Source organism: Talpa occidentalis, unplaced genomic scaffold (genome assembly GCF_014898055.3).
Source record: "Talpa occidentalis isolate TD23 unplaced genomic scaffold, MPIMG_talOcc4v2.1 talOcc4.9, whole genome shotgun sequence".
NCBI lineage: Eukaryota > Metazoa > Chordata > Mammalia > Eulipotyphla > Talpidae > Talpa > Talpa occidentalis.
Window position 1 is genome coordinate 16,589,588 of NW_023605305.1, and position 27,696 is coordinate 16,617,283.

Below are 27,696 nucleotides of genomic sequence, written 5' to 3' on the forward strand. Positions count from 1 at the left end.
CCCGCCTCTTCCTTCCCGGGGTGCTTCGCGCCAGGCCCCTTCCGCGTGGGTGAGTGAATGTGAGAGTCAGCGTCGCGCCGCGCGCGCCGTTCGCCTCCGCCGCTCGGCTCCCTTATTTCGGCTGCGAGGGGCGGGCGCGCGCGTAAAAGCATAGAGACGGGCGTTGAGCTCTGGGGCTAGAGCGTCGCTGAGTCGGAGCCGGAGCCCGAGCCGCGCGCTGAGTCTCCGCTGCGTCCGCCGAGGCCCCCGAGTGTCAGGGACAAAAGCCGCCGCCGCCGCCGCGCCGCCTGCTCCCGCCGCCGAGGCTCATCCGCCGCCGCCTCCGCCCTGAGGGGAGACCGCCTCCGCCGCCACCCGCGAGGATCCGAGAGCCATGTCGGCCAGCAGCCTCTTGGAGCAGGTACAGGCCCGGCCCGCATGCCTCGGCCATTGTGTGAGGCGAGAGGGAGCCCGACTAGGCCCGGGCCCGCCGCCCCCGGTCGGGCCGAGCTGAGGCGGCGCCTCTGGCGGGCCGGGTTTCGGGCCTCTCGGGCCGGCCGCGCCCAGCACCTCGCCCTCAGCCCGCTCTGCCCGGGCCTCGGCGCCCACCGGCCGCGCCGCGCCTGCCTCGTTTTCCTTCCTTGTTTCCTTCCTCTTCCTTGACGCCCTGGGCTCCTCGCGCTGCCTCAGGCGCGTCCCCCGCTTTTCCCCCGCGGGCCCGCCGGCCTAGCGCTTTTCCCCGCCTCCCGTTTTCAGCCTCCCCCTCACCACCATTCCTGACGCCTCCCCTCAGGCCGCTCCTTTCTTCCCTCTCCGGGCCCGGCTTTAATTTGTCCTTTTCCATTTCTTCCTCCGAATGCTTGCTGCCCGGCGACGTTTCCTCCGCCCGCAGAGACCAAAAGGTCAAGGAAACAAAGGTGAGCCCAGCTTCGCCGGTGGCCCGGGGTCGGGAGTGGGGCGCCGAGCGGTGGGGGCGGGGTCTCCGGGAAGCGCCCCGGGGAGAGGACCTTTCGGAAGCCGCTAAGTTCGCAGGTGGTGCTCACTTTAAGCGTTTGACCCTTTCAGTGTGTTCTTGCAGCTGGCGGACAGCTTTTTCGTGAACAAGGAGTAATTCATTAAGGGTGGGGGTGGATTCGGTTTTGAAATGTCCCAGGTCCTTAGTTTCCTGTAGGTCTTAGAAGGCCTTTGTTTTTCATCCTCGTGGATCACACTCTGGAAGTACTCACATGTGATGGGGGAGGGGAAGCGGGAGGGAATAGAAATCTAGAGGAGCCAATAAAATGACCTTTTTAGATCAACTCGCTCTGAGTGGAAGGAGACATTTTCACTGACGAATGTTGCTCAGCATTCACGCTTTGTTCTTTTGAAATGAAAACTTTGTTCGGTAAAATTTTTCTCTGCTGAGGGTACATTTATTTGATTCATTGGTGCTGGGGTGGGGGGAGACTGTAGGACTGAGACACTCCTAATTTGAATATTTTTTTTCCCCTTTAGTACAAAATGGATCTGTGCATCAAAAGGATGGATTAAATGATGATGATTTTGAACCATACTTGAGCCCACAGGCAAGGCCCGTGAGTAGTTAACCATTTACATGCCTGATCAAAGGGTGTAGGATACCATTATTCTTTCTCTGCCCTATCAATAAATCTCATTTTCAGGAGACGACTGTCTTAATACAGGTCAATGTGTTATAAAAACAGTTATTACAAGTTTATGGACTCAGATTTTCATGTCTGTTGTCAACCTTATATTTCTAGACTTGTGTTGATGTTTTACAGTGTAGGAACAATAACATTTATTTGCATAATTGTTCTTCCTTACCAAAAATATAGTGGTGTAAAGTTTAAGAATACTTTCTAGTGTTAAATATCTGAATTTTCACCTCCCCCAATTTTTTCTTTTAGAAATTGGATTCATATGTGATGGAAAAACTAATAGAAAGTAATCTGAACTTTATTCAGTGCTGTAGAACTGGGTGTCTTCCTTTCTTCCACTCACTAGTTAGTGGATTCTTAGATTCTGAGAACTGTATTGGAGTTAGGTACATCTTTCTTGAGTTGAGCTTGATCTGTATCTATAGAGACCAACTTTATATACTTCTGGCTTCTCACTTAAAGGAGCTGTAGGATTTACAAAATGGTTCAAAGGAGGTGAAAATACTGCTTAAGAGCAAGAATGACGTTTTGGCAGTGTAACCTGTCTTCTAATGTGAAGATTAGTTGTATATAAGGTTCATAAAATAATAAGTGTATGTAAAAACTTGTTTCAGCAGTTCTTTTGTATTGACAGCTTGGGTTCCAAAGACAGAGTTGTAACTAATAAATGTTTCTCCCTTGATTAATAAGCCAAAAGGAAAGTGGACAGTAACTCATCTAAGATATCCTAAAAGAGGAAGAACCTTATGAAAGGGGCATCTATGTAAATTATGAATATATGCTATCTTATTTGTATTGTAGTCTTGAATAATGACATGTTAATACATGCCCATATTTGAACCTAATTCTCACATAAAACTTTTATGTTACTTAAAATTTTATGCATTGTAAGTATAGAAACCACTTAAGCAAGTGATTGGAAAAAAGTTTTTGCAGAAGACAACCAGTTAATCAGGAAAAGTAGGGAAGGAAGTAGAGGAATGAACTATTAATAGGTTCCTGCTATTGAAGTAGTTTGCTTATATAATCATTATAACAGGGAGAGTGGGAGCATTTGGAAACATAATTCTAGGTAGTTCTTGTGAAACATTGTGTAATTCAGATTTTTGAGCTCGGGGGCATGTGGGAACCTGCCAGTTCAGGTGTAGGCATTCAGCTGTATAATGGTATAACCTGTGATATTAAATGTGTTTGTTTTTTCCTTTCTTGAATAAGCTCAAGCTTAAATGTCTAGTTAAGAAATTTTGAGGAAAATAACAAATCTTGGTTGAATAGAGGAATAACTTGAGAATCTTTGTTCTCTGTAGTTTATAGTCGCGTTGTTTCATTTGCTTTTAAACCAGTTCTGTATTGCCTTAAATAGGCTTATTCTGAGTTGAGTATAGACTGAATTTTTACACATAGTGATTTTGGTTTGTTAATATCTTAACACTCTTTAAAAAATAGACTTTAACTTGAGGGTATGTGTGAAAAGATTGAGCTTTTTTTCTAAGGAAAAATTTTAATTGGCAAATAAAAATACCAGCATTTTTTTCAACCATGTTAACTGAAATATTTAATTTCGATGTGTTGTAGTGACTAGGGAGAACCTCTATTTGCTTTGATAATACAGACTTAAGCACAATATACTTTATGGTTTTCTAAGTGTCTTAAGAACAAAACTACTTATTGACTGTTTATTGGTTGTACAGTTAACCAGTATAGGCCAGAGCTATTTTGGAGCTAGGGCAAAATATTCTTGATTTCCATTTGATCTGTGTATCTATAGTTAGAGATCAATTTGTGTATTTCTGACTCCACATTTAAGGGATTATTTTGTGAGTGATAGGATTCATAAAAAGTATTAAAGTGATATTCTGCATAAACTAAAGTTGGTCAAGAATGAGGTTTTTGCACTGTAATCTTCAATGTGTGCAGTGGTTAATGTGAAGACTATTTGCATTTAAATTTATATTCCTGGTTCTTTTTTTACAATGATTCCTTTTTTAAAGGTATACATTATATAAAATCATACTCCTGCTTTTAATGGAAAGGTTAGGTGTGAGTTTCCCTTGCAGTCACTTTATAGGTCAAGTAAAACAGGTAGCAATCTTTTTCTAGTTTTAAATTCTCTGGAAACCACTTTACTTTCTAGATTTTTTTTTTTTTTAATAGTAGCATCTATTTCTTCTCAGGTGATTTGCTAAGAGGCCAAAGCTGTAAACTAGATGTAGTGAGTTCTATGTTTTGGTGTATGGATGAGGGATGACTGCACAGATTTTTGGGATAGAATTTCAAATACCCCCGTTCTGTTATAGTACGGTTTTAATAGGAAATTCCTTTAAATACTGTTCAAACTATTGAACACTTTGAAACTCTGTTATGTCAAAATTCCTACTCCTTAATACAGAGATGGTTGGTGGCTTTAGTAAAAATATCATCTGAACACTTCTATAGAGCAAGACTTAAACTGTTGATGAAGTACTGGGTTTGCCCTTTGCTGAATTGAAGTGCTAAAGTTAAGGCCCACGTTCATTATATGTTTAACTTTAAACATTGCAGTGATTAAATAAAAAAACTTATATTATGAAAATACCAGCAGGTTTATGGGAAGAAACCATCTGAAATAGTCATTCCTTTTTTATGGTAATGACTGAAATACTTAAGTTGTGAATAAGTGGAAGAGGAAATGTCCTGATTGCTTTGTTTATTTTTGTGTTTAATCTTGATTTATTTGCTTTTTTTCTCCTTCCACAGAATAATGCATATACTGCCATGTCAGATTCCTATTTACCCAGTTACTACAGTCCCTCCATTGGCTTCTCCTATTCTCTGGGTGAAGCTGCTTGGTCTACTGGAGGCGACACAGGCATGCCCTATCTAACTTCTTATGGACAGCTGAGCAACGGAGAGCCTCACTTTCTACCAGATGCAATGTTTGGACAACCAGGAGCCCTAGGTAGCACTCCATTTCTTGGTCAGCATGGTTTTAATTTCTTTCCCAGTGGGATTGACTTCTCTGCTTGGGGAAATAACAGTTCTCAGGGACAGTCTACTCAGAGCTCTGGATATAGTAGCAATTATGCTTATGCACCTAGCTCCTTAGGTGGAGCCATGATTGATGGACAGTCAGCTTTTGCCAGTGAGACTCTCAATAAGGCTCCTGGCATGAATACTATAGACCAAGGGATGGCAGCATTGAAGTTGGGTAGCACTGAAGTTGCAAGCAGTGTTCCAAAAGTTGTAGGCTCTGCTGTTGGTAGTGGGTCCATTACTAGTAACATCGTCGCTTCCAATAGTTTGCCTCCTGCTACCATTGCTCCTCCGAAACCAGCATCTTGGGCTGATATTGCTAGCAAGCCTGCAAAACAGCAACCTAAGTTGAAGACCAAGAATGGGATTGCAGGGTCAAGTCTTCCGCCACCCCCAATAAAGCATAACATGGATATTGGAACTTGGGATAACAAGGGTCCTGTGGCAAAAGCACCCTCACAGGCTTTGGTCCAGAATATAGGTCAGCAGCCAACCCAGGGGTCTCCCCAGCCTGTCGGTCAGCAGGCTAACAACAGCCCACCAGTGGCTCAGGCATCCGTAGGGCAACAAACACAACCATTGCCCCCACCTCCTCCACAGCCTACCCAGCTCTCAGTCCAGCAACAGGCAGCTCAGCCAACCCGCTGGGTAGCACCTCGGAACCGTGGCAGTGGGTTCGGTCATAATGGGGTGGATGGTAATGGAGTAGGACAGTCTCAGGCCGGATCTGGATCTACTCCTTCAGAACCTCACCCAGTGCTGGAGAAGCTGCGGTCCATTAATAACTATAACCCCAAGGATTTTGACTGGAATCTGAAACATGGCCGGGTTTTCATCATTAAGAGCTACTCTGAGGACGATATCCACCGTTCCATTAAGTATAATATCTGGTGCAGCACAGAGCATGGTAACAAGAGACTGGATGCTGCTTATCGCTCCATGAACGGGAAAGGCCCCGTTTACTTACTTTTCAGTGTCAACGGCAGTGGACACTTCTGTGGCGTTGCAGAAATGAAATCCGCTGTGGACTACAACACATGTGCAGGTGTGTGGTCCCAGGACAAATGGAAGGGTCGTTTTGATGTCAGGTGGATTTTTGTGAAGGACGTTCCCAATAGCCAACTGCGACACATTCGCCTAGAGAACAACGAGAATAAACCAGTGACCAACTCCAGGGACACTCAGGAAGTGCCTCTGGAAAAGGCTAAGCAGGTGTTGAAAATCATAGCCAGCTACAAGCACACCACTTCCATTTTTGATGACTTCTCACACTATGAGAAACGCCAAGAGGAAGAAGAAAGTGTTAAAAAGGTAACCAGTTTATTACCATTCTTAAGACTTTCAGGGAAGGAGAAGGAACTAGGGAGAACAGGAGAGGTATTATACTGAACCATAAATAAAAGCTCTGAATAACTCAAGTATCACTTATTAGTTCAAACCTTTATGGAAGTGTAGTTGGTCTTACTATTTGAACCTTAGTGTGAAGGATAATGGAGGAAAGAAATGTGGCTTAAAGGAAAGCAGAAACTATGTAAGGAAAGGGGATTTACATGATGCCGAAAGATGCGAAGAATGAGTTGAAAGAAATGTAAAGGGGATGAATGTAGTGATAGAACCATGGAAAAGGTTAAAGCTGTAATGGGGCACAGAAGAAGGTCGGGTACTGTGGTTATTTTCAAGAGCTGGTGAGTTACCAAGCACCGAAACTGTTTTCTGCCTGCCTTCTTAGAATTGGTGGTGTTAAGAGGGTGTTTTTCAGAACTTTTTTCCTAGCTCCTATCCTTCATGGTGTTTTGCCTTTTTTCCAAGACCTTTTTCTTGGTAGAACAGTCAGTATTTATTATATAAAATGTCAAAAAAAAAAAAAAATCCAACATAACCAGAAAAAGGGTGACCTCTTTTAACATTTTTGTATTTGTGAGGAGTGACTTTTCTCTGTAACAGTTGGGAATCTTGGGAAGAGCAATGGAGGATAGGTTCATACTAAAGAGTTGAATTTATTTTAAAGAGTTGGTAATCCTTATTGAGAGAATGTAAATATTTAGGACTGTAAGAGAAAGAAAATGCTAATTGGGGTGGATTGTCATATATTATCCAGGACTCAGACATTATTTAATGTAGTATGGCGGAAAAAGTAAGAGTGAAAGGAGAAATGTTCTTTAAGAGATCTACATATTAATGATTGAGAGAAACCTGAGTACTTAGCCTCAAATATAAAATAAAATAAATTATATAAATGCCTTTTCCTTAAGTTTGTCATGAATTCATGGGGATTTTATATTTGTTCTAGGACCTGAGACACCTGTTAGGTTTTCAGTATAAAAACATTCTTTTAGTGGTGTGAGGAGGGCTCTTTGGTAGATTCTTCCTCCATAACACAAAATCAGGTGCCCAGTTTAAAGCAGAATGATTGCCATCTTCTAGAGTGTACAGATGAATGAGAAAGTGATATACTTGCCAGTGATGTTAAATAATCGGGAATATAGAGCCAGAATACTGAGAAGTTGATTGTCAGACAAAACACAGCAAAATTTAGTCTTTTAAACCCCTCCAAAGTGTAACAAAAATCTATCATAAATCTTGTAGAAAGAAGGTAGTTTACTGATTATTTTTGCTAGATAGCGGAAAGACTAAATCGTCACAGGCTTCTGTTTCTAGAGAAACAAAAAGGAGCCTGACCTTTTTGCATCACATGGTGGCATAGCAGATTATTAACTTACATGAGGGACACCTTGGTTTAACCACTGAAACATGCTTAATCACTACACTATATTATGAATCTGCTTTCTTCCATCTGCAGAATGCTCTCTTACATCTCATGATTAAAAGCAGAAAGGCAGAGATAGGAATATTTTTAGGAATGTATAGTATAAGATGCTAAGATGAACTTGAATGTGTTAGAATCAGTGTGGAAACTTGGATTTAAAAATGAGGTAGTGAATTTGAGGACTGCTAATTTATGTAAACTTCTAATCAAGTATGTATCTATTAAATTCACAAGTCACTTGGTGAACTTTTGGAATAGATGGAAGAGTCATATGTTGGGATTGACTACCCTTATGATGTTTTCATAGTGTGAGTGTAATAATAAAGCTTTAAGGTCTTGATTAGTGAATGGTTCTTTGGTAAAACCATTCCATAATGACTTGATGGTTGAGTATCCCAGTTATTCTCAGGCTAGTAAATAAACATCAAAAATAAACAAAAGCTTCGATTATTCTTGTCATTACTTTTTAGTTTACCTGCTAAAGTTTATAGGAACGTTCCTGTGGTTGCTTCTAAATCCAGTTACCGCTTCAGTCAATATTGCCTTATTCCTGTTGCCAACTGTTAACTCTGAACATCCTTACACAATTGACTATAAATTGTTTTTCCAGACTTTATTAGTCTTCCAAGACAAAACAAGTTTCATGAAGAATGGGACTGATACCTCACTGAGCAGTAGATTCTCTTAGATGGGGTGTTTGGGTGTGTGCTTTGTATTTACAAGATTGCAGAAAATCTTCACGCCAAATTGGCATGGTAACTCAATAAATTGAAGGAATACTTAAACTTCATTCTGAAAATGATGTTGTAAAACTTCTAAAGTTTTGTGATTGGGTACATTTCTTGGCAGAATAAACTGAAGGAGAACGCAAGCCATTTTTGCTTGGTATTCTTACTGACTTGTTTGCCACAGGATCAATTTATTATCTTAGAACCTTCAACCTGTGAAACGTAAAGCATATTTAGTGACATCATCCATGTGTGGTTTACTTCATTTTATACCTCAAGTACTATTGTGTAATTGGCTTTCTGCATTTTAGAAGCTTTCCCTAATCATTATGCAATCTTCTGTGACATCACTTTTGATGACTTTATAGTGTTGTCATAGATTATAATTTACCATTCTCTTTATTTGTTGAATATGTCAGCTTAATACTTTTTTTTTCAGGTAAAGTAATATGGTAGTGAACATTTTTTAATATATATTGATTCACTTCTTTATTAATGGACCAAAGGATGTTTTACATGTTTTATAAGATTTTCGCCATGCTGTATAATTGCGTATGACCTTTTTTTTTTTCCTAGTAAATTCTTTTTAAAGATTTATTTATTTATGCATACAAGAGCTGGGGTATAGGCCAGAAGTGTGGGGGGTGAGAGAATTCACCAGAGACAGAGTGGGGAGCAGAACAGGCAGATTGACCGAAGTACGCTGCTGAGGGGAGCAGCAGGCAAGTCAGGAGAGGTCTGCTGCACCATGTCGGTTGCTCCCTGGCTGGCCGGGGATTGAACTCATGCTTCAGAGTCTGCGAATTGCTTCATAGTGTGGTGCTCAACCCCTTGTGCCACCAGGGAGACCACCCCCCCCCCAGTAATTTTTGATTGAAATTACTTAGCTGTCAGCCATTCTGAAGAAGTGAGTTAACTTTTCCTTTGGGCTCAACTTTGGAGTAGTCTGGCATAAGGAAAGATAATTTTTTTTTAAGATTTATTTATTCATGTATACAAGAATCGGGGTATAGGCCAGATGTGTGGGAGGGTGAGGGGATTCACCAGAGACAGAGCGGGGAGCAGAACAGGCAGACTGCCCATGAACACTGCTGAGGGGAGCAGCAGGCGAGACAGGAGAGGTCTGCCATGCCATGTGGGTATCTCTCTGGCTGGCCCAGATGGAACCCCCGTTGCAGAGGCTATGGGCAGCTTCATAGCGCTGTGCTCAACTGCCTGCGCCACCTGGGAGGCCCAGAAAGATACTTGTTAATAAGCCTCACAAAATGATTTAAGTTTTGTCTTATATCTTTAGTTCTTTAACTCTAGGTAAAAATAAGAGTAGCGAGGACTGAGGACTGTGTAATTCTCTTAAGAGTCTGGCCTATCGTTAGACTCTAATCAGGCACTTGGGTAAATTATTTTTCTGAGTAACTGGAAAGCTAATGGGGAGTGGGGTAAGGGGCATGTAGAGAAGATACGATTATAGTAATACTAAGTTAAGGCTTACATCCTTTAGAATTTCCTTGCTATTGAGAATGGCAAGATTTCTTAAATACTGGGCCTCCCCTGGTGGCGCAGGTGGTTGAGCACTGTGCTGTGAAGCTGTCCCGCAGCCTCTGCAGTGCTGGTTCGATCCCTGCCGGCCTGTGAGGGTTCCACATGGTGCGGCAGACCTCTCCTGTCGCGCCCGCTGCTCCCCTCAGCAGTGTATTTCATCAGTCTGCCTGTTCTGTTCCCCTCTCTGTCTCTGGTGAATCCTCTCACCTTCTCGCAAATCTGGCCTGTACCCTGGTTCTTGTATAAAAAAATCTTTTAAAAAAAAAAATTTCTTATATACTTCTAGAATTATTCCTGTTTTCAAGAAAAACCAAAAAATGGTGAATTACTGTTTTGAGAACTAAGATGAAGTTGCTTGTATTTTCATTGTGCAACTTTACTGTGTGCTAGAACCTACAAAGAAACTCAGGAGTATATTTTCAGGGAACCTTACATTAGTGACAGATAACAGTACAAACTAGGAAGTGTTTTTTCAAGGTATGCACAAGGTGCCAATTTGGAAGCTTTAAGATTGCTTAAACCAGCCTTCAGTGTGGGTGGATTGATCATGGAAGAACTATGGAAGAAGTAATTGCTGAGCTGAACCTTGAAAGATGCATAGAAGATAGCTAGAGGTGTTTTGGGAAGAGTAAATGTGGTACCTTATAGATAATAACTTGAAACAGGGATTTTCCTGTATAGGTCTAATTGATATGTGGATTGGATTTCCTCAAAGGAAAATTTGGTGATTAGATTAGGAAAAGGAAGTTGAATGTAATGTTTATGCAATTAGTTTGATATAGGAGTGTTGGGACAGGTATAGAGTTGACTTTAAAAAATGTGTGTGTTTAGAAGATCAAGGAGTAAGGTCTTACTTGAATCAGGGTGGTGGAGTTCCTTGCTGTAGTATGTATTTGGAAAGCAGTGGGTTGCTTGTAGATGTAGAGGTGAAACTCATTTTATGCTGTGCAATATTTGGTGTAAAACATTTAGTTTGTAAGAGGTGATTTCAGAGGGACATGTATGATAAGGGAATAGATGGCTTTGCAGAATACATGATAACTTATGATGATCAAGTGTTTTTATCATTCTAGTAGGTTTATTCTCTGTCAAAAGATAGCACTACAGCCAGTGGTTATAGGGAAAAGATTTTTTGTAAACAAAAGGGAGAACTTTCTAAAAATGGAGTTCTTAGTTACAGGAGAGTTTCCAAGAAGAGACTAACAGAACTTTTATTATATATTATAGAGAGGATTCTTATGGGATAGTCTAGACCAGAGAAACAAAGCATCAGGTAGGGTTAGTTGGCGCAGGATAACATCAGATGTGCATGGAGAGGAATTGATACTACATACACGTCTTTTTACTCTTTTGTTCTACAATTTCTGATCTAAATGCTTATTACATACAAAAAAAAAAGGGACTGAAGCGGAAGGACATGAATGATAAAATAAGGGGATTTCCAGTGAATCTTAGTACATATGAGGTGTATGTGTAGCTTTTTAAAAAATATGGGGGGGGCCTCCCTGGTGGCACAGGGTTTAAAAGGCAGCGCTATCAGTCTGTCAGCAGCCACTGCAGCATGGTCCCCCCGCTGGCCAGGGCCCTAATCCACATGGTGCAGCAGACCTCTTCTGTTTTGCCAGCTGCTGCCCTCAGCAGTGTATTTCAGTAGATCTGCCTTTTCTGCTCCCCAACTCTGTCTCTGGTGAATTTTCTCACCTCTCCTATACCGCTAGCCTACACCCCAGTTCTTGTATGCATAAATAAATCTTAAAAAAATATATATGTATTATGCCTTAATGTCAAAGAGAAATGGTTACCTAAAATGTATACCAAAGAATTATTTTAAGAATATTTTATTTTCCTTACAGCTTTTCTCTTTTAACCCTTTAATGTGGGCATTTAGCTTCTTGTTAAGAAATAATTTGAAGTAATCACCTTGGTTCCATTTTCAACTTTAGAAAAAATTATATCCAAGTTTTACAATATAAAAGTCAAAGAAAGAAAACATCACTTTAGCCAAATGTATTGTTTTCTTATTAAATCCTTAGGAAATAACCAGTGGGGTATTGTTCTTTTCTGTTTGGGTATTGTTCTTTTCTATTTGCTTGAAACTGCCTCTGTAGAACTAGTGAGTAGGTATCCTGTTTAAATCAGGATGATAAAGACGAACTTCAAGTAAAATTCTAAGGCCTTCTGTGTCTCTTGCTGATAAGTTAACTTGTGTCTGCCAAAAAGATTGAGGGAATTCTGTGTGTATTAATCATCACCTTCTATGCTTTGCGCATAGATAAAAAGCCTTTCTGCAGCCTCTTTAATGTTGGACTAGAAGAAAATATGACACTGAATTTGGAACTTTTTGAACCAAATCCTTTGTATTGACTTTTTTTTTTAAAAAAGATTTATTTATTTATGCATCCAAGAACTGGGGTGTGTAGGCCAGAGGAGCAAGGGGTGAGAAGATTCTCCAGAGACAGAATGGGGGAGCAGAACAGAGAGATCCACTGAAATACACTGTTGAGGGGAGCAGCGGGCGAGACAGGAGAGGTCTGCTGTGCCATGTGGATTAGGCCCCTGGCCTGGGATCGAACTCATGCTACAGAGGCTGTGGGTAGCTTCACAGTGCTGTTCTTAACCCCTTGTACCACCAGGGAGGCCCTGACATGTCTTTGTTATTTCACTTTTGCCTTAGTGAATAAATGAAAATATGTTGGGACTACATCCAAAGAGTCACTGTAAATCTCTTAGGCCTGTAAAACCCATGGACCACTGTGTGATAAATGGAGTTTGCCAGGTAGAAAAGAGGGGGGAAGGACACAGTATGTTCAAAAGCCTGGTCTTACATTTTTAGAGTGGGAAGGAATGGTAAGAAAAGCTGGAGAGGTTGGCTGGGTGCTCAGTATTTGGGGGATTTTGGATTTTTATTTTGTACTTTCATTTTAGTTAATAGATTGTAAGGATAGTTAAAACGGATTGACAGTTTGGAGGATGGAAAGGAAATATTTAGTGAACACTGACTTTGTTAGAATTCAGGGGTTTTTAGCCCTCAGTATAGGTTAAAGGCATGGAAGAGTTTAAGATTATTCCAGAATAGCAGCAATAAAAATGATGGTTGAGTTATTTAGCTCTCTGTAGCGTCTAGTGCTTAGTGGTCCTGAGTACGTTTTTACGTCGTTTCATTTAGTTCTATCGTTGTGAAGTTGGTACAGTTATTTCAGTTTTGCATGTGAACACTCGGAAGCACAGAAAAGAGTAAATAACTTCTGCAAGGTCACGTAGCTAAGAAAGCAGATTTGGTGTTCTACTTAGGCAGTGTGGTTTTAGAGCTTAACATAGTGTGAGAAGAGGACCAAAGACATAATTGAGAAATAACAAAATTTAAAGGATGGGTTAGAAAGAGCAAGTGAGGGCCTCTCCTGGTGGTGCAGCGGTTAAGCGCTGGCTGCGAACTGCCCGCAGCCTCTGCAGTGCCGGTTCAATCCCCGGCAGCCCGCGAGGGTCCCACATGGCGCGACAGACCTCTCCTGCCACGCCTGCTGCTCCCCTCAGCTGTGTATTTCGTCACTCTGCTTGTTCTGTTCCCCACTCTGGCTCTGGTGAATTCTCTCACCCTCCTGCGCTTCTGACTGTACCCAGTGCTTGTATAAATAAATAAATCTTTAAAAAAGAAAAGAAAAGAAAAGAAATAACAAGTGAAAGAGATGGAGGGAGGGAATAGCCTGAACTTTTGGACCAACGTGGAAAGACCTAGGTCCTTTTTCTTTCTTTCTTTCTTTTTTTTTTTTTTTAAAGATTTAATTATTTATGCATACCAGAACTGGGGTACAGGCCAGAGATGCGGAGGGTGAGAGGATTCACTAGAGACAGAGTGGGGAACAAAACAGGCAGACTGAAAACACTGCTGAGGGGAGCAGTGGGTGAGTCAGGAGAGGTCTGTTGCACCATGTGGGTTGCTCCCTGGCCGGGGCTCGAACTGCAGTGGCTGTGGATAGCTTCATAGGTTGCGTCTTAACCCCTTGCGCCACCAGGGAGGCCCAAGACCTATGTCTTGAATAGAATTTCAGGCAGTGGATATAATTCACATATTCAGGAACTGCAGAGAGAGGTGACAGATGACTACCAATGCCTACTTCTATCTGTTGAATAAAAATAACCAGAGAGTGCTTTGCTATTATGGGTTTGTGTGAAGGTTTTAGTTTCCACACATCCAGCAGACTGCATTTGTGTTTGTACATTGTTCTAATTCCCCACCCACCTCACCTTCCCCAACCCCCAGACAATTTTACAAGCTGTCTGTTCTGAGCCTTGAAGAGATTGAGTGAAGACCAGCTTTTATTTAGTTATAGTTAGTAGGTCAGTTTTGGTAAATTAGACCATGTAAAAATGCCTGAAATACAATTGGGTATTAAGAATTCTAGCTGGGGGCCTCCCCGGTGGCGCAGCGGTTGAGCGCTGGGTTGCAAAGCTGCCCGCGGCCTCTGCGGCGCCGGTTCGATCCCCGGCTGCTTCCCGGCCACCGGAGGAGGGTCCCACATGGCGCGCAGACCTCTCCTGCCACGCCCACTGCTCCCCTCAGCAGTGTGCTTCGGTCCTTCTGCCTGCTCTGCTCCCCGCTCTGGCTCTGGTGAATTCTCTCACCCTCCCGCGCTTCTGACTGTACCCAGTGCATGTATAAACAAAACAAACAAATAAATAAATAAAACATGCCTCTATTAAAAAAAAAAAAAAGAATTCTAGCTGGGACTAGTTCAATAAATAGTGCTTTAATGCTTTTCATCCCTTGCTGAATAAGTAGTTAAACCCCTCATTGAACTGACTTAACTCTGATTAGCCATAGTGAGAAGATACCAAATAATTATCAGATAATATAGAACACACTATAAGACAGTATATATTGTGAAGTGCTAATAGCAAAGAACACAGTATAGGATAATACATACTGTGGAGTGCCAATAGCAAGAACAGTTAGCACTGAAGTCATCAGGACAGTTTTATGGGAGACTGGATTTCAAGGTGGGACTAGACATATAGATAAGAAAAGAAATAATGGAGCCTCCCCGGTGGCGAAGCTGGTTGGGTGCTGTGCTGTGAGGCCATCCACAGCCTTTGCAGCACTGTTTTGATTCCTGGCTGGCTGGGGAGATTCCCACCCACATGGTGCAGCAGACCTCCCCTGTTGTGCCCACTCCTCCCCTCAGCAGTGCTTTCGGCCTGTCTGCCTGTTCTGCTCCCTGCGCTGTCTCTGGTGAATCCTCTCACCCTCCCGCGTCTCTGGCCTGTACCCCAGCTATTGTGTAAATAAAAAAATCTTTTAAAAAAAAAATGGAAAGATTAAGGAAGAAAATGGCTATGTTGGGTGTGGAGGGGAAAAAGAAGAGGCAGTTGATTTTCTTTCCAATGCATTTACACTGTACTGCTTTTGTAGTATTTGGTGGCTCTTAGGAGATACTTGTGTCACAGTTAAAACTATGTCCATATCATTTGTGGAATACATGAAACCATTTAGAAAAGGTAGACTTCCTGTGTGCTTCTTGGGTAATCAGGGTCTGGAGATTAAAAAGAAATTTTTTTTTTTAAAGATTTATTTATTTTATACAAGAGCTGGGGTACAGGCCAGATTCGCGGGAGGGTGAGATGATTCACCAGAGACAGAGCAGGGAACAGAACAGGTAGACTGACGAAATACACTGCTGAGGGGAGCAGGCGGCGAGACAGGAGAGGTCTGCTGCACCATGTGGGACCCTCACTGGCTGGCCGGGATCGAACCAGCACTGCAGAAGCTGCGGACATCTTCACAGCATGGCGCTCAACCACCTGTGCCACCAGGGGAGGCCCATATTATAAAGAAGTTTTAAAGCCTGCATGTAAAACACTATTGTGAAAAATTTGTATTTATACATTTTTGCCTTTGTATTTGTTGTAAAATATAACCACATTATAAAAAGTTAGAGAATTGAAAGAAAATTTACCCATGCTACTCTGACAAAAAGAGTCATCATTTTGGCATTTTTGTTTACCTACAAATTTGCTTGCTGGTTTGTTTTTTTTAAAAGATCTATATATGCATGCAAAAGCTGGGGTGGAGGTCAGAGGTGTGTCTGTGTGGAGGGGGGGGTGGGGTGAGAGTATTCACCAGAGACGGAGTGGGAAGCAGAACAAGAGGATTGACTGAAACACACTACTGAGGGGAGCAGCAGGCAAGACGAATGGTCTGGTGCCCCAAGTGGGCTGGCACTCTTGCCAGAATCAAACTGGTGCTGTAGTGGCTGCCAATAAAATAGCTTCATAGTCTGAGACTTAACCCTTTGTGCCAACAGGGAGGCCCCTACCTACAAATTTGTTTTAGAATTTATGTGGTATCTACTTTATCTTTTTCCCCTTTAACACTTATGGTATAAACCCATGTTTTGTCCTATTTTTGACATCTGTAGAGCCCTTTTCATCTCTTATCTCTGATCCTTGTAATTATCCTATAGAATAGTGAAGATTAGCTTCATTTTATAGTTAGGAAATTGAGATTCAAAAAGAACAACTTTCTCAAGATCACTAGGTAGGAAGTAGAAGAACTGGAATTATTCTGCCCCAAAGCTTATTCCTTAATGATTTGCTGCATTTTCACATTTATCATTTAAAATTGCTAATAACAATGTTGTATATTACCTGTTGATCTCTGTAGCCAGTTACTTCTTTGTGGCTATATTGGGAGACCATAATTAATTGAAACTTACGCCTGAATTTAAGTACTCAGGTGTAATCTTCACAAGCATCAAAATGGGGATGAGTTGCATCCATTCCACCATATTTTGTGAAACTTGCTCCTAATTATAGGCATTCGGAATAAGGGGGCAGGGGATGCATGTGATTCTGTATAAATCACTCTGAAAGGTTATAAAATTGAGTGGGGAGGTTTTAGTCTATCCTCTCATGTTTATAAATTGCAAGGTTACCTCACTTTATTGATAAATCTAAAACTGGAATCCAGGCATATTCTGGGCTAATTCATATTCATTTATGACAAATGTTACTTGGAGTGTATTGGTCTTCCTACAGAGGTGTGGGAAGGGGGATTAGAAGGGTAGACTTGGGTGAGAGGTTCAGAATGTAAACTCAAAAATATATGGTAATGATTTAAAACAATCTGCCCCACATAATAAACTGGAAATTTTTATTTAGTCAACTCACTAGGAATAACAGAATTCAAAATGACTGAAGAGAAGTTTCTGTTTGTAGAAGTTAACCGTCTGGGAGTATTTAACAGTGCAGATTCTTGTCCTCCCTCATCTTCTTAATGAGTGTGTTTGGAATCTGCATTTTATCAGTGTTCTATATGATTCTCTTGTGTTTCAGTGTTTGAAAACTGGATTATGTCTCTTAGTAATGTTTTTTTTTCCAAATTAGAGTTATTTTTTTTTAAGATTTTATGTATTTATTTATACAAGCACTGGCTACAGTCAGAAGTGCGGGAGGGTGAGAGAATTCACCAGAGCCAGAGCAGGGAGCAGAGCAGGCAGACTGACAAAGTACACTGCTGAGGGGAGCAGCAGGCGGCAGAGAGGTCTGTGCGCCATGTGGGACCCTCACCCAGTGGTCGGGTATCAAACTGGCGCTACAGAGGCTACGGGCAGCTTCGCAACCCAGCGCTCAACCGCTGCGCCACCGGAGAGGCCCTCTTAGTAATGTTTTGTATACTCCCCCCTCCCCATTTTCCCTCCTGAAATTCCTCATGGTTTTCCTGCAGTTTCTTCATGGGTTCTGTAGTTTCTCCCCAATCCTTAAGTCTATTTTACCAGCTAGTCTCCAAATTCATCATTAGAAGCAATGTTAGAATTCATCTGAGTTTCAGAAGCTTGGCTGTACTTTACAATGCTGTGGCCTAACTTAAGACTTAACTCATTTTTTTTTTAAAGGTTTATTTATTTATACAAGCACTGGGTACAGTCAGAAGTGCGGGAGGGTGAGAGAATTCACCAGAGCCAGAGCGGGGAACAGAACAGGCAGACTGATGAAATACACTGCTGAGGGGAGCAGCGGGTGCATCAGGAGAGGTCTGTTGTGCCATGTGGGACCCTCACCGGTGGCCAGGGATCGAACCGGAACTGCAGAGGCTGCCGACAGCTTCGCAGCCCAGTGCTCAACTGCTGCGCCACCAGGGGAGGCCCTGGTTTTGATATTTTTGAAGGTGGAGCTGGAGGAGAATGTCTTGCATCAGATTGCTGGAAAGAATATACTGATGATTGCTTCATTCTTTCTGAACTTTGTCAGAGAGTGGGATATGCTTATGTTTGGAATAGGGGGATTTGACAAGCTATTAAAACCTTCACTGTATTCTGAAATGTCTTAAGAAATGGGTTTTATTTTGAAATTAGTTTTGGTTCAAATGTAGTTTATACAAGAGAGTTGAGTAATTCAGAGAATAATAAAGCCTGGAAAAATGTTTTGTTTAGAGTTAGTAGTTTTCTAATTTTATTTTGTTACATTGAAAAATTAATGTAGCTATCTTACCCTTTGTCCTTACTTGAGAAGTTACTAGTCAGATACATTCTGGGTCAAAGAAGTGACACCCAGAAGTGACTGACCTTTTTGGTGAAATGTATATTGGAGTTCAGCTACTAATTATTAGCAGTCTTGGAAAGAATTTGATGGTAGGAAATATGATTAGTTAATGCATGTACTTCATTTTTTGGTACCTAGTACCCAGAAATTTAGTTCATCAAAATTTCCATTCTGCACCCTAGATAAACTCTTAAAAGGGGACAGAAGATATTTTTATTTATTTGCCTGTTTCCCCCAAAGATATATATATATTTTTTAAAGATTTATTATTTATTTATTTATTTATTTATTTATTTATCCAAGCACTGGGTACAGTCAGAAGCGCGGGAGGGTGAGAGAATTCACCAGAGCCAGAGCAGGGAGCAGAGCAGGCAGGACCGAAGTACACTGCTGAGGGGAGCAGCGGGTGTCAGGAGAGTTCTGCGCGCCATGTGGGACCCTCCTCCGGTGGCCGGGGAGCAGCCGGGGATGGAACTGGTGCCGCAGAGGCCGCGGGCAGCTTTGCAACCCAGCGCTCAACCGCTGCGCCACCGGGGAGGCCCCCCCCAAAGATATTTTTAATACAGTATTATAATCCTGCTTTAAGTTGGAAAATACTTTTGTTCCCTTCCCTATGGAAGGCAGAATATTAGAATTCTTTTGCCATTAGATTCATTTAACTATTTTTTTTTAAAGGTTTGTTTATTTATGCATACAAGAACCGGGGTACAGGTCAGCGGTGTTGGGGGGTAAGAGGCTTCACCAGAGACAGAGTGGGAAACAGAACAGGTGGATTGACTGAAATACACTGCTGAGGGGAGCAGTGGGCGAGTCAGGAAGCGGTCTGCTGTGCCATGTGGGTTGCTCCCTGGCCAGGATTTGAAGTGCAGTGGCTGTGGATAGTTTCATAGGTTGCGTCTTAACCCCTTGCGCCACCAGGGAGGACCCAGATTCATTTAACTCACAGAATTGCAAACTATAAAGATTGATTCCATAAACCATATAGAGCAATGAAAGTGTTCTTAGTATAGTTCCATTTTTTTCTCATTTTAGCTTATCTAAGCATTCTGTCACTTTCAGCCCAAAGCACTGAAATTTATGTTCTGTCAAGGCCCATGGGGACATTGGAAAAATTAGTTGAGGGCTATAGATGTAAAATTAACTTGGGAGTGGATTAATATCAGATTTTGAAGTTAAATACGATATCCAACACAGAGATAATGAATTTGCTTAAGTTGTGTTTTATGGTTCACTTGAAAGTGTAGAAGGGGGCCCTCCTTTGGTGGCTCTGGGGTTAACATCTCAGTGCTGTCATACTATCGCCAGCCACCCTGGCATGAGTTCTGTCTGGCCAGGGAGCTAACCCATAAGGCGCAGCAGACCTCTCCTGTCTTCCCCGCTGCTCCCCTCAGCGGTGTATTTCAGTAGATCAACCTGCTTTGCTCCCCACTCTGTCTCTGGTGACTTCTCTCACCCCCTGCACTGGCCTATGCCCCAGCTCTTGTATTCATAGATAAATAAAAATAAATTTTAAAAAGTGTAGAAGGGTGGTGATGGAAATGAGAAAGGCTGTTAGCTAAATAGAGGGAAAAAGCCAGCGAGATTTCAAGTGTAGATTTTTAAGTAACATTGCCACCTTGTGGTTTTTAGGATATTTTCTCTATAGACAAAGTTTTGTATTTTATAATCAGATACAAAGTTGTAAGTGGGGTAGAGGAGCATGGGATGAGTAGTGTGTGTGGATATTACTTCAAGTTATGTACATGACAGACCAGATACTGAAAATTAATGTCGTCTTTTGTAGTTAATGTCTTTAAAGATTTATTTATTTTTTTTTATGCATACCAGAACTGAGGTGTAGGTCAGAGGTGTGGTGGGTGAGAGAATTCACCAGAGACAGAGCGGGTAGCAGAACAGGCGATCTACTGAAATACACTGCTGAAGGGAGCAGAGGGTCTGACAGGAGAGGTCTGCTGAAACATGTGGGTCAGCTCCCTGGCCGGGGATCAAGCTCATGCTGCAGTGGCTGGTGATAGCTTGATAGCCCTGAGACCTTTAACCCCTGTGCGACCAGGGAGGCCCTTGTAGTTAATGTCTTTAAAGTTTGTCTTTTTAAGATAGTTTCTTTCCTCTCATTATTTTCTGGGATTGTCATTGATTTAAAGATCAGGATGAAAGTCTTAGTGGGAATTTGAGGCTGGAGTGCGAATTCAGTAAAATCCTGCTCTGCTGTTATTCTCTACTCTTCATTGTTTACCATTAGACTATTCTCAAACCTTAGCATTTTCTTCTCTTTAGCATTTGGACTTTTTTTCCTGGTTAACTGGCATTTTATGGTTTTGTGTTTGGACTTTTTTTTTTTTAATTTTTTAAAATATTTATTCTTACAAGAGCTAGCGTACAGGCCAGAGATGTTGGGGGTGTGGTGAGAGGATTCACCAGAGTCAGAGTGGGGAACAGAACAGGCAGACTGACTGAAACACACTGCTGAGGGGAGCAGCGGGTGAGCCAGGAGAGGTCTGCTGCACCTTGTGGGTCACTTCCCTGGCCGGGGATCGAACTTGTGCTGCTGTAGCTGCAGACAGCTTCATAGGTTGCGTGTCTTAACCCCTTGAGCCACCAGGAAGGTCCTGTGTTTGGGCTTTGAGGATTTTGTTTACTTCTTTGTACCTGTGATGGATAGTTGATCCATATAGCCAGAGCTTAACCTGGACTGACCACTCAAGCCTGCTTTTTCCACAGATCTTGTAGCTGCCCTGCACATGACTCTAGGAGCAGTAGGTTAAAAAAGTGATAGGCAGACTCTCTGTGATAAAAATGGGGAAAATCACCTTGCTACATCTCTTCCCTGCTATGATGAGTCAGGAGTGTCTTCATGTATAAAAGCTGCAATGTCCAACAAGACCCAAATGTTCATATGGCAGTTCTGATTGGGACTTGAAACCACTGGAAGTTCAAGTTTACTTATATGTGTTCTTCCTGCTCTTTCCCTTTTATTATATAGCCTCCATCTTTCCTCTGTTTTCCGTTCCCTCCTCTTGCTTTTTTTTTTTTTTTTTTATGAATTACCAGAGTAAGACTGTTTAATTACAAGTGTCAATAATACAGAGTGAGACTGGTTAGTTGTAAGTAAAAGTGAAAGAAACCCTTTGACCATAAATTGTCAAAAGCTTTTTGTGGAATTGTTTCAGTGATAAATAGGAAAGTCACAAGAGTGAAAGAAAACTTGCTGTAAGAAAAGTCTTTAATAGCAACTTAATTTTTTAATTTTTTCTTTTAAAGATTGATTTATTCATGCATACAAGAACCAGGGTACAGGCCAGATGTGAGGGAGGGTGAGAGGATTTACCAGAGACAGCGGGGAACAGAACAGGCAGATTGACTGAAGTACACTCCTGAGGGGAGCAGCTGGGCGAGACAGGAGAGGTCTGCTGCACCATATAGGTATCTCTGAGGCCTGCCAGGATCGAACCCGCACTGCAGAGGCTACGCACAGCTTCACAGTGCAGCACTCAACCCCCTGCACCACCAGGGAGGCCAAAGAATATGTTTTTAAAACCACAGGGCAATTATCAAAATTTGGGAATTTAGCATTGACAGAATACTACCTAATCTGTAGATATGCATTTACTAGTTGCCTTAATGGCTTTGAGAAGTTTTCATGTGGTTCTTAATCTGCAGTGGTTATACATACATAACCATATTCTATTCCTTTTGTTTATGATGTGACATTGACATTACTGAGGAGTATCAAACTTTCACCCTTTAACCTTAGCATCCATTGATAATTCTTGCCTAACTCAGATACATGACTATGATAGTTATTTACTTGTTATGTTATATAATGCTCAAATTGTAACGGATTTGGGCACTTGAAGCCATTCAAGCAGGGCTTGTTTCCAATCCATACTTTTTTTTTTTTTAAAGATTTATTTATTTATGCATACAAGAACTGGAGTATAGGCTAGAGGTGTGGGGGGTGAGAGGATTCACCAGAGACAGAGTGGGAAACAGAACAGGCAGATCCACGAAATACACTGCTGAGGGGAGCAGTGGGCAAGACAAGAGAGGTCTGCTGTGCCATGTGGGTTGCTTCCTGGCTGGCTGGGAATTGAACTCGTCCAGCAGTGGCTGCGGATATCTTCATAGGTTGCGTCTTAACCCCTTGCGCCACCAGGGAGGCCTCCTCTGTACTTTTTTTTTTTTAAAGTAATGAAAAATTTTAAAGTCTGATATTTAAAATCTTGTGACTCAATATCTTTTATTGGTGCTAGTCTTATTTTACTTTCTAAGATAGTATGATATGAGTGCTATTGTATCTAATTCCTGAGAAGATGGATGTCATCTTTATTTGTAAATATATAAGCTTATTTTTTGTGCATACGCCAAGACTATTTGGAAATGTCAGCTTGCTGAATTATATTGATGTGGTTTTTTTTGGTGTTCATTAGATTAAGCCAGCTAGTGGGTTTATGTAATTTGCATAATTTAAAATAAACGTGGCATATAGCTTTACATTAGAACACAGCTTCTATTTGCCTTGATAGATAGCATTATATAGTTAAGATTGAGGAATAATTGTGTGTTTTAGGCAACATTTAAGTTATTTGTGACTTGGTGTTACTATAAATAGGAACAAACTTGGGTTTGCATAAAAATGTGTTTAAAAATGAGATGAAATTGTTTATGTACCTTACACAATACTTTGTGAATTTTTGCTAACTAAACATTTTAAACTTTTATTAAGCATGCTGATGATTTTATATGTGCATTTCTTAGGGTAAAATCAACGTGGCACTATCTAGGTTTTGTAATTTAGTGGTATAATTTAGGGATCATAAGTATATTACAAGGGTTATGTTAAAATAGGAGATAATAGGAATTTTTCCCAGTTTTATTGAGATATGACATATAATACTATTAAATCCAAAAATAGCTTTTTTTTTTTTTAAAGGAATTTATTTATTTATATGAGCACTGGGTACAGTCAGAAGCACGGGAGGGTGAGAGAATTCACCAGAGCCAGAGCGGGGAGCAGAGTAGGCAGAAGGAACGAAGTACGCTGCTGAGGGGAGCAGCGGGAGCGGCAGGAGAGGTCTGCGCGCCATGTGGGACCCTTGCAGGCGGCCGGGGATCGAACCAGTGCTGTAGAGGCCATGGGCAGCTTTGTAGCCCAGTGCTCAACCACTGTGCCACCAGGGGAGGCCCCCGAAATAACTTTATATATGTATATATTGAGAATTGATAATCACAGTAAGTTTAATTAACACCATCTCCTTCACAAACCTTTTTTCTTTCCTTGTAACAAGGACCAGAATCTTACTTAAAAGTGAGTTGTAACCTGCTAACTACTGCCAAACTCATAGTTTGTGAATGAGATTAGTTGGAGACTTGTTACTTTTACTTGCTTTTTGGGATCTTTTTTTTAGAGATTTATTTATTTATGCATAAAACAGCTGGGGTACAGGCCAGAGATGTGGGGTGAGGGTATGAGAGGATTCAGCAGAGACAAGAGTGGGAAACAGAACAGACAGACTGAAATACACTGCTGAGGGGAGCAGCAGGCGAGAAAGGAGAGGTCTGCTGCACCATGTAGGTTGCTCCCTGGCGGGCCGGGGATCGAACCCATGCTGCAGAGGCTGTGGATAGCTTCACAGCGCTGCTCTCAACCTGCTGCGCCACCAGAGAGGCCCCTTTTTAAGCCCTGTTGATTGAGTAGGAACCAATTTTATATGAAACAAGACAATACAAATGTAGTTTTCAATTGTGGACATAGATTTAGAAGGACATTGAAAGGTGCAGTGATTAAGATGGAAAGGATATGGAATTGTACCTTGAAGCCAGAACACCAGGCATTCTCTTGGCTTAAAGAATCATATAAACAGGAATGAGATTCAGTCAAGACAGATACCAAAGAGTTTATAATTCCTGAAGCCACAGGTAAATTTTGATCAGTAAAGATGATAGGTTAGTTAAATGGTATCCATACACATTATGAAAGACATAGCCAGGTAATTAAATTTAAAATAGATGTGAGAAGCAAGGTGCTATTGAAAATTTGACTTTGGTTCACTCGAGATTTATTTTTTAACTGATTTTCCTTAAAAATGATATATCCATTATCAAAACTTTGAGATAGTATATATAGAAAGGACAAAAGGGGAGTGGGTTTTCAGTACCACAGACCAGGAACATCAAAACTTTTGAGGTCCCTTGGGCAGATTTCTTTTTCTTATTTTTGAATTGACTTTTGAATTTTAGAGATATTCTTTTGAAACTTCAAAAATGAGTTATTTTAAAAATAACATCCAAGCTCTTGGTGGGTTGTGAGTTTTTCCCTGAATTACAGATACATGAAGTGGAATGTCACAAAAAGATAACTGGTCTTTCTGAATAATGTACTGTTTTTATAGTCATGGATTATTTTAGTGGTAGGGGAGACAGTTCATCATAAAACCTTAAGTTTGTAATGACATGTTTTAAAAAAGGCATTATAGGGCCTCCCTGGTGGCTCAAGGGGTTAAGATGCGACCTATGAAGCTGTCTGCAGCTGTTGCAGCTCAAGTTCGATCCCTGGCCAGAGAGCTACCCACATGGTGCAGCAGACCTCTCCTGACTTACCCGCTGCTCCCCTCAGCAGTGTATTTCAGTCATTCTGCCTGTTCTGCTCCCCACTTTGTCTCTGGTGAATCTTCTCACCCTCCACACCTCTGGCCTGTACCCCAGCTCTTGTATCCATAAATAAATAAATCTTTTTTTTAAAAAAGGCATTATAGTATTAGGTTTGAATCTTTGTTCTTATTTAAATAGCTGGTGATCTTGGTCAAATAATTTTTTTCAAGGTTTAGTTTTCTTATCTCTAAAGCAGGAATAATATAGTCTTTGCAGGGTGATTATGAAGATTATAGTAATGTACAGTGTCTGTAACATGGAAGTCCATAAGTGGTAGTTGCTCTTCTTTTTAGTAGGAATCAATTCAGAACCATAGTTAATGGCTTTTGAAGTTACTGTACTGGTAAGAAGGGGTAAATGACTGCTCCATTAGATTGTTGAATCAAGTGTAAGTTCAGGCATCTGTGCTTCTACTACTTAATGCTTTTTTTAAAAAAAATTCTTATTTATTTTTTTAAGATTTATTTATTTTTATATAAGAGCTGGGGTGTAGGCCAGAGGTGTGGAGGTGAGAGGAATCACCAGAGACAGAGTGGGGAGCAGAACAGGCAGATCTACTGAAATATAGTGCTGAGGGGAGCAGCGGGCAAGACAGGAGAGTTCTGCACCATGTGGGTCAGCTTGTGTTGCAGTGGCTGTTGATAGCATCATAGTGCTGAGACTTAACCTCTTGAGCCACCAGGAAGACCCTCCTGCTTTTAAAAGGCATGTTGGGCCTTCCTGGTGGCGCAAGGGGTTAAGACGCAACCCGGCCGGCCAGGGAGCTACCCACATGGCATGGCAGACCTCTCCTGACTTGCCCACTGCTCCCCTCAGCAGTATATTTCAGTCAGTCTGCCTGTTTTGTTCCCTACTTTGTCTCTGGTGAATCCTCTCACCTCCCCACACCTCTGGCCTGTACCCCAGTTCTTGCATGCATAAATAAATAAATCTTTAAAAAAAAAAAAAAGGCGTGTAGATTGGGTCATATTTATAAGAATTCGGATACATGTGGTGTGTGAAATGGAATGCTGTTTAGGATAAATTTATGAAAGGCTTATAAAGAATGAGTGTTTAGGGGCCTGGTGGCACAGGGGTTAAAGACAGCACTATCAAGCTATTGGCAGCTGCTGCAGCACGAGTTCCATCCCTGGCCAGGGAGCTGCCCACATGGCATAGCAGACCTCTCCTTTCTCACCCGCTGCTCCCCTCAGCAGTGTATTTCAGTAGATCTGCCTGTTCTGTTCCCCACTCTGTCTCTGGTGAGTCCTCTCACCCCCCACACCTCTGGCCTGTACCCCAGTTCTTATATGCATAAATTATATATATATAATTTATATATATGTATAAAGAATGAGTGATTATAAGAAACGAGCTTCTAGATTTATTTCAGGGAAAACAAATATTTAAACTCCATCTCTAAATGGATTTTAAACTCTCCTGAGAGGAGGATGTTTTACTTGCTTGCTGTGGACTAAGAGCTTTGTATATATCAGTGTATTAATTCTCCCACAGCCCTGTGAGATAGCATTCTCACTTTACAAAAAAGGAAATTGAAGCTTATGAGTGTGTCTGAGTAAGGTCTTGGGGCTGCTAGTGTGGGATGATGCCAGCCCTGGTAGGTTTTTCCTAGTGTGCTATATATGCCGCTTCACTTCTTCAGGTCATTGATACATGTTTGAGTTACTTCCACTAGGCACATATTTTAGGGAACTGACAAGTATTAGCTTAAGTGAAATATTAAGAAATCTATTGAATCATGTAATGAATTTTAAAGTCAGAAGAAAACTATTGGGATGCTTGAGTGTTCCCACTTTGGTTTAAGAAGAAAAGTAAGCATCAGTTTTTATTTGTGGGGAACATTCTGTCTAGCACAAATAGTTAAATATCTGTTGAGTTATGTTGAGTTAGTCTATGCAGTTTTACTAAAGGAAGCATGTACAGATAACTAACTGTTTCAACTTTTTTTCTTTTAACCTCTGTAGGAACGTCAAGGTCGTGGGAAATAAGGCAGTTCTGCAAAGACTGCAGCAACGGTTGCATCTGCTTATCTGCATATCCTAAGCGGGGGAAAAAAAAATGACCTTCGAGAGAATTAGGACTTTTTTCTTAATTTCATTGACTTCAGAGACGATTGCAGACTTCGCAGTTTAAGTATTGGAATTTCACAAAAGACATAGGACTTAACTGGAAAATGAAAAAAAAAAAGAAAAAGAAAAAACTAAACAAAAAATCCCTCTAGATAGCTTAGGTGAAAAATGTCCCTTTTATTTTGGCTTTGGTTGTGATTTCAGAGCATAATGCTTTGTTTTTTTTGTCTTTTTACTATGTTTTTCGGATTTTAAAGTCCGTAAGTACATACAGTTTTCTCTAATTTTTAAACCCTTTCCTCCCCCCATTTTGACATTTGCACTTGGAGAACACTTGAGTTTCGAAGGTTTTGGGCCTCCACCCCAGAAAGTGGGAATTTGGTTTTTCCCTTCCGAATTGGAAGAACATTTTTATGAAGAATTTGTCTTGGATAATTTAACAGTGTTACCAAGGTTGTGTCTTTAAGGGTGGTTCATTTTCTCTGACCCTTTGTTACTCAAAGTAAAGTACTAGGAGTCCTGCCTAAGAAATGTTCTGTTCTTGTACATTATATTGATTAAGTCAGGATTAATTTGATTTCAAAGTTAAGAATGGTGGTAAAAGCTTGTTTACAGAAATGCATTTTGGAAGAGAAAAATATTGTAAAACTTGTGGTGAATGTTCCTTCAGTTTCTTGTTCAGCCAATGAGGAAAGGGCATTGCCTTTCTTTTTACCATTAATCACTTCTCAATAAACGTGAGATCCTGTTGAGCATCA

At 41.2% G+C, this 27,696-nt stretch overlaps 1 protein-coding gene across 2 annotated transcripts; it reads left to right on the plus strand.

Annotated features, from left to right (window-relative positions):
- On the plus strand, nucleotides 1-27,696 carry YTHDF2 (YTH N6-methyladenosine RNA binding protein F2). 2 transcript variants are annotated; one of them, XM_037498721.1, is made up of 5 exons: nucleotides 1-400; nucleotides 872-896; nucleotides 1,474-1,553; nucleotides 4,374-5,960; nucleotides 26,834-27,696. In XM_037498721.1, the coding sequence occupies exons 1-5, from the start codon at nucleotides 374-376 to the stop codon at nucleotides 26,855-26,857; spliced, it is 1,743 nt and encodes a 580-aa protein (XP_037354618.1). In that variant the 5' UTR covers nucleotides 1-373; the 3' UTR covers nucleotides 26,858-27,696. The 2 variants fall into 2 exon arrangements, with proteins under 2 accessions (XP_037354618.1, XP_037354617.1); XM_037498720.2 differs by lacking the exon at nucleotides 1-400 and having other exon boundaries at nucleotides 712-896.

Coding starts and splice junctions, on each gene's coding strand:
- YTHDF2 (XM_037498720.2), top strand. CDS start 836: ATGCTTGCTGCCCGGCGACGTTTCCTCCGCCCGCAGAGACCAAAAGGT. Junction 897..1,473: donor AAAAGGTCAAGGAAACAAAG/GTGAGCCCAGCT, acceptor TTTCCCCTTTAG/TACAAAATGGATCTGTGCAT. Junction 5,961..26,833: donor AAGAAGAAAGTGTTAAAAAG/GTAACCAGTTTA, acceptor TAACCTCTGTAG/GAACGTCAAGGTCGTGGGAA.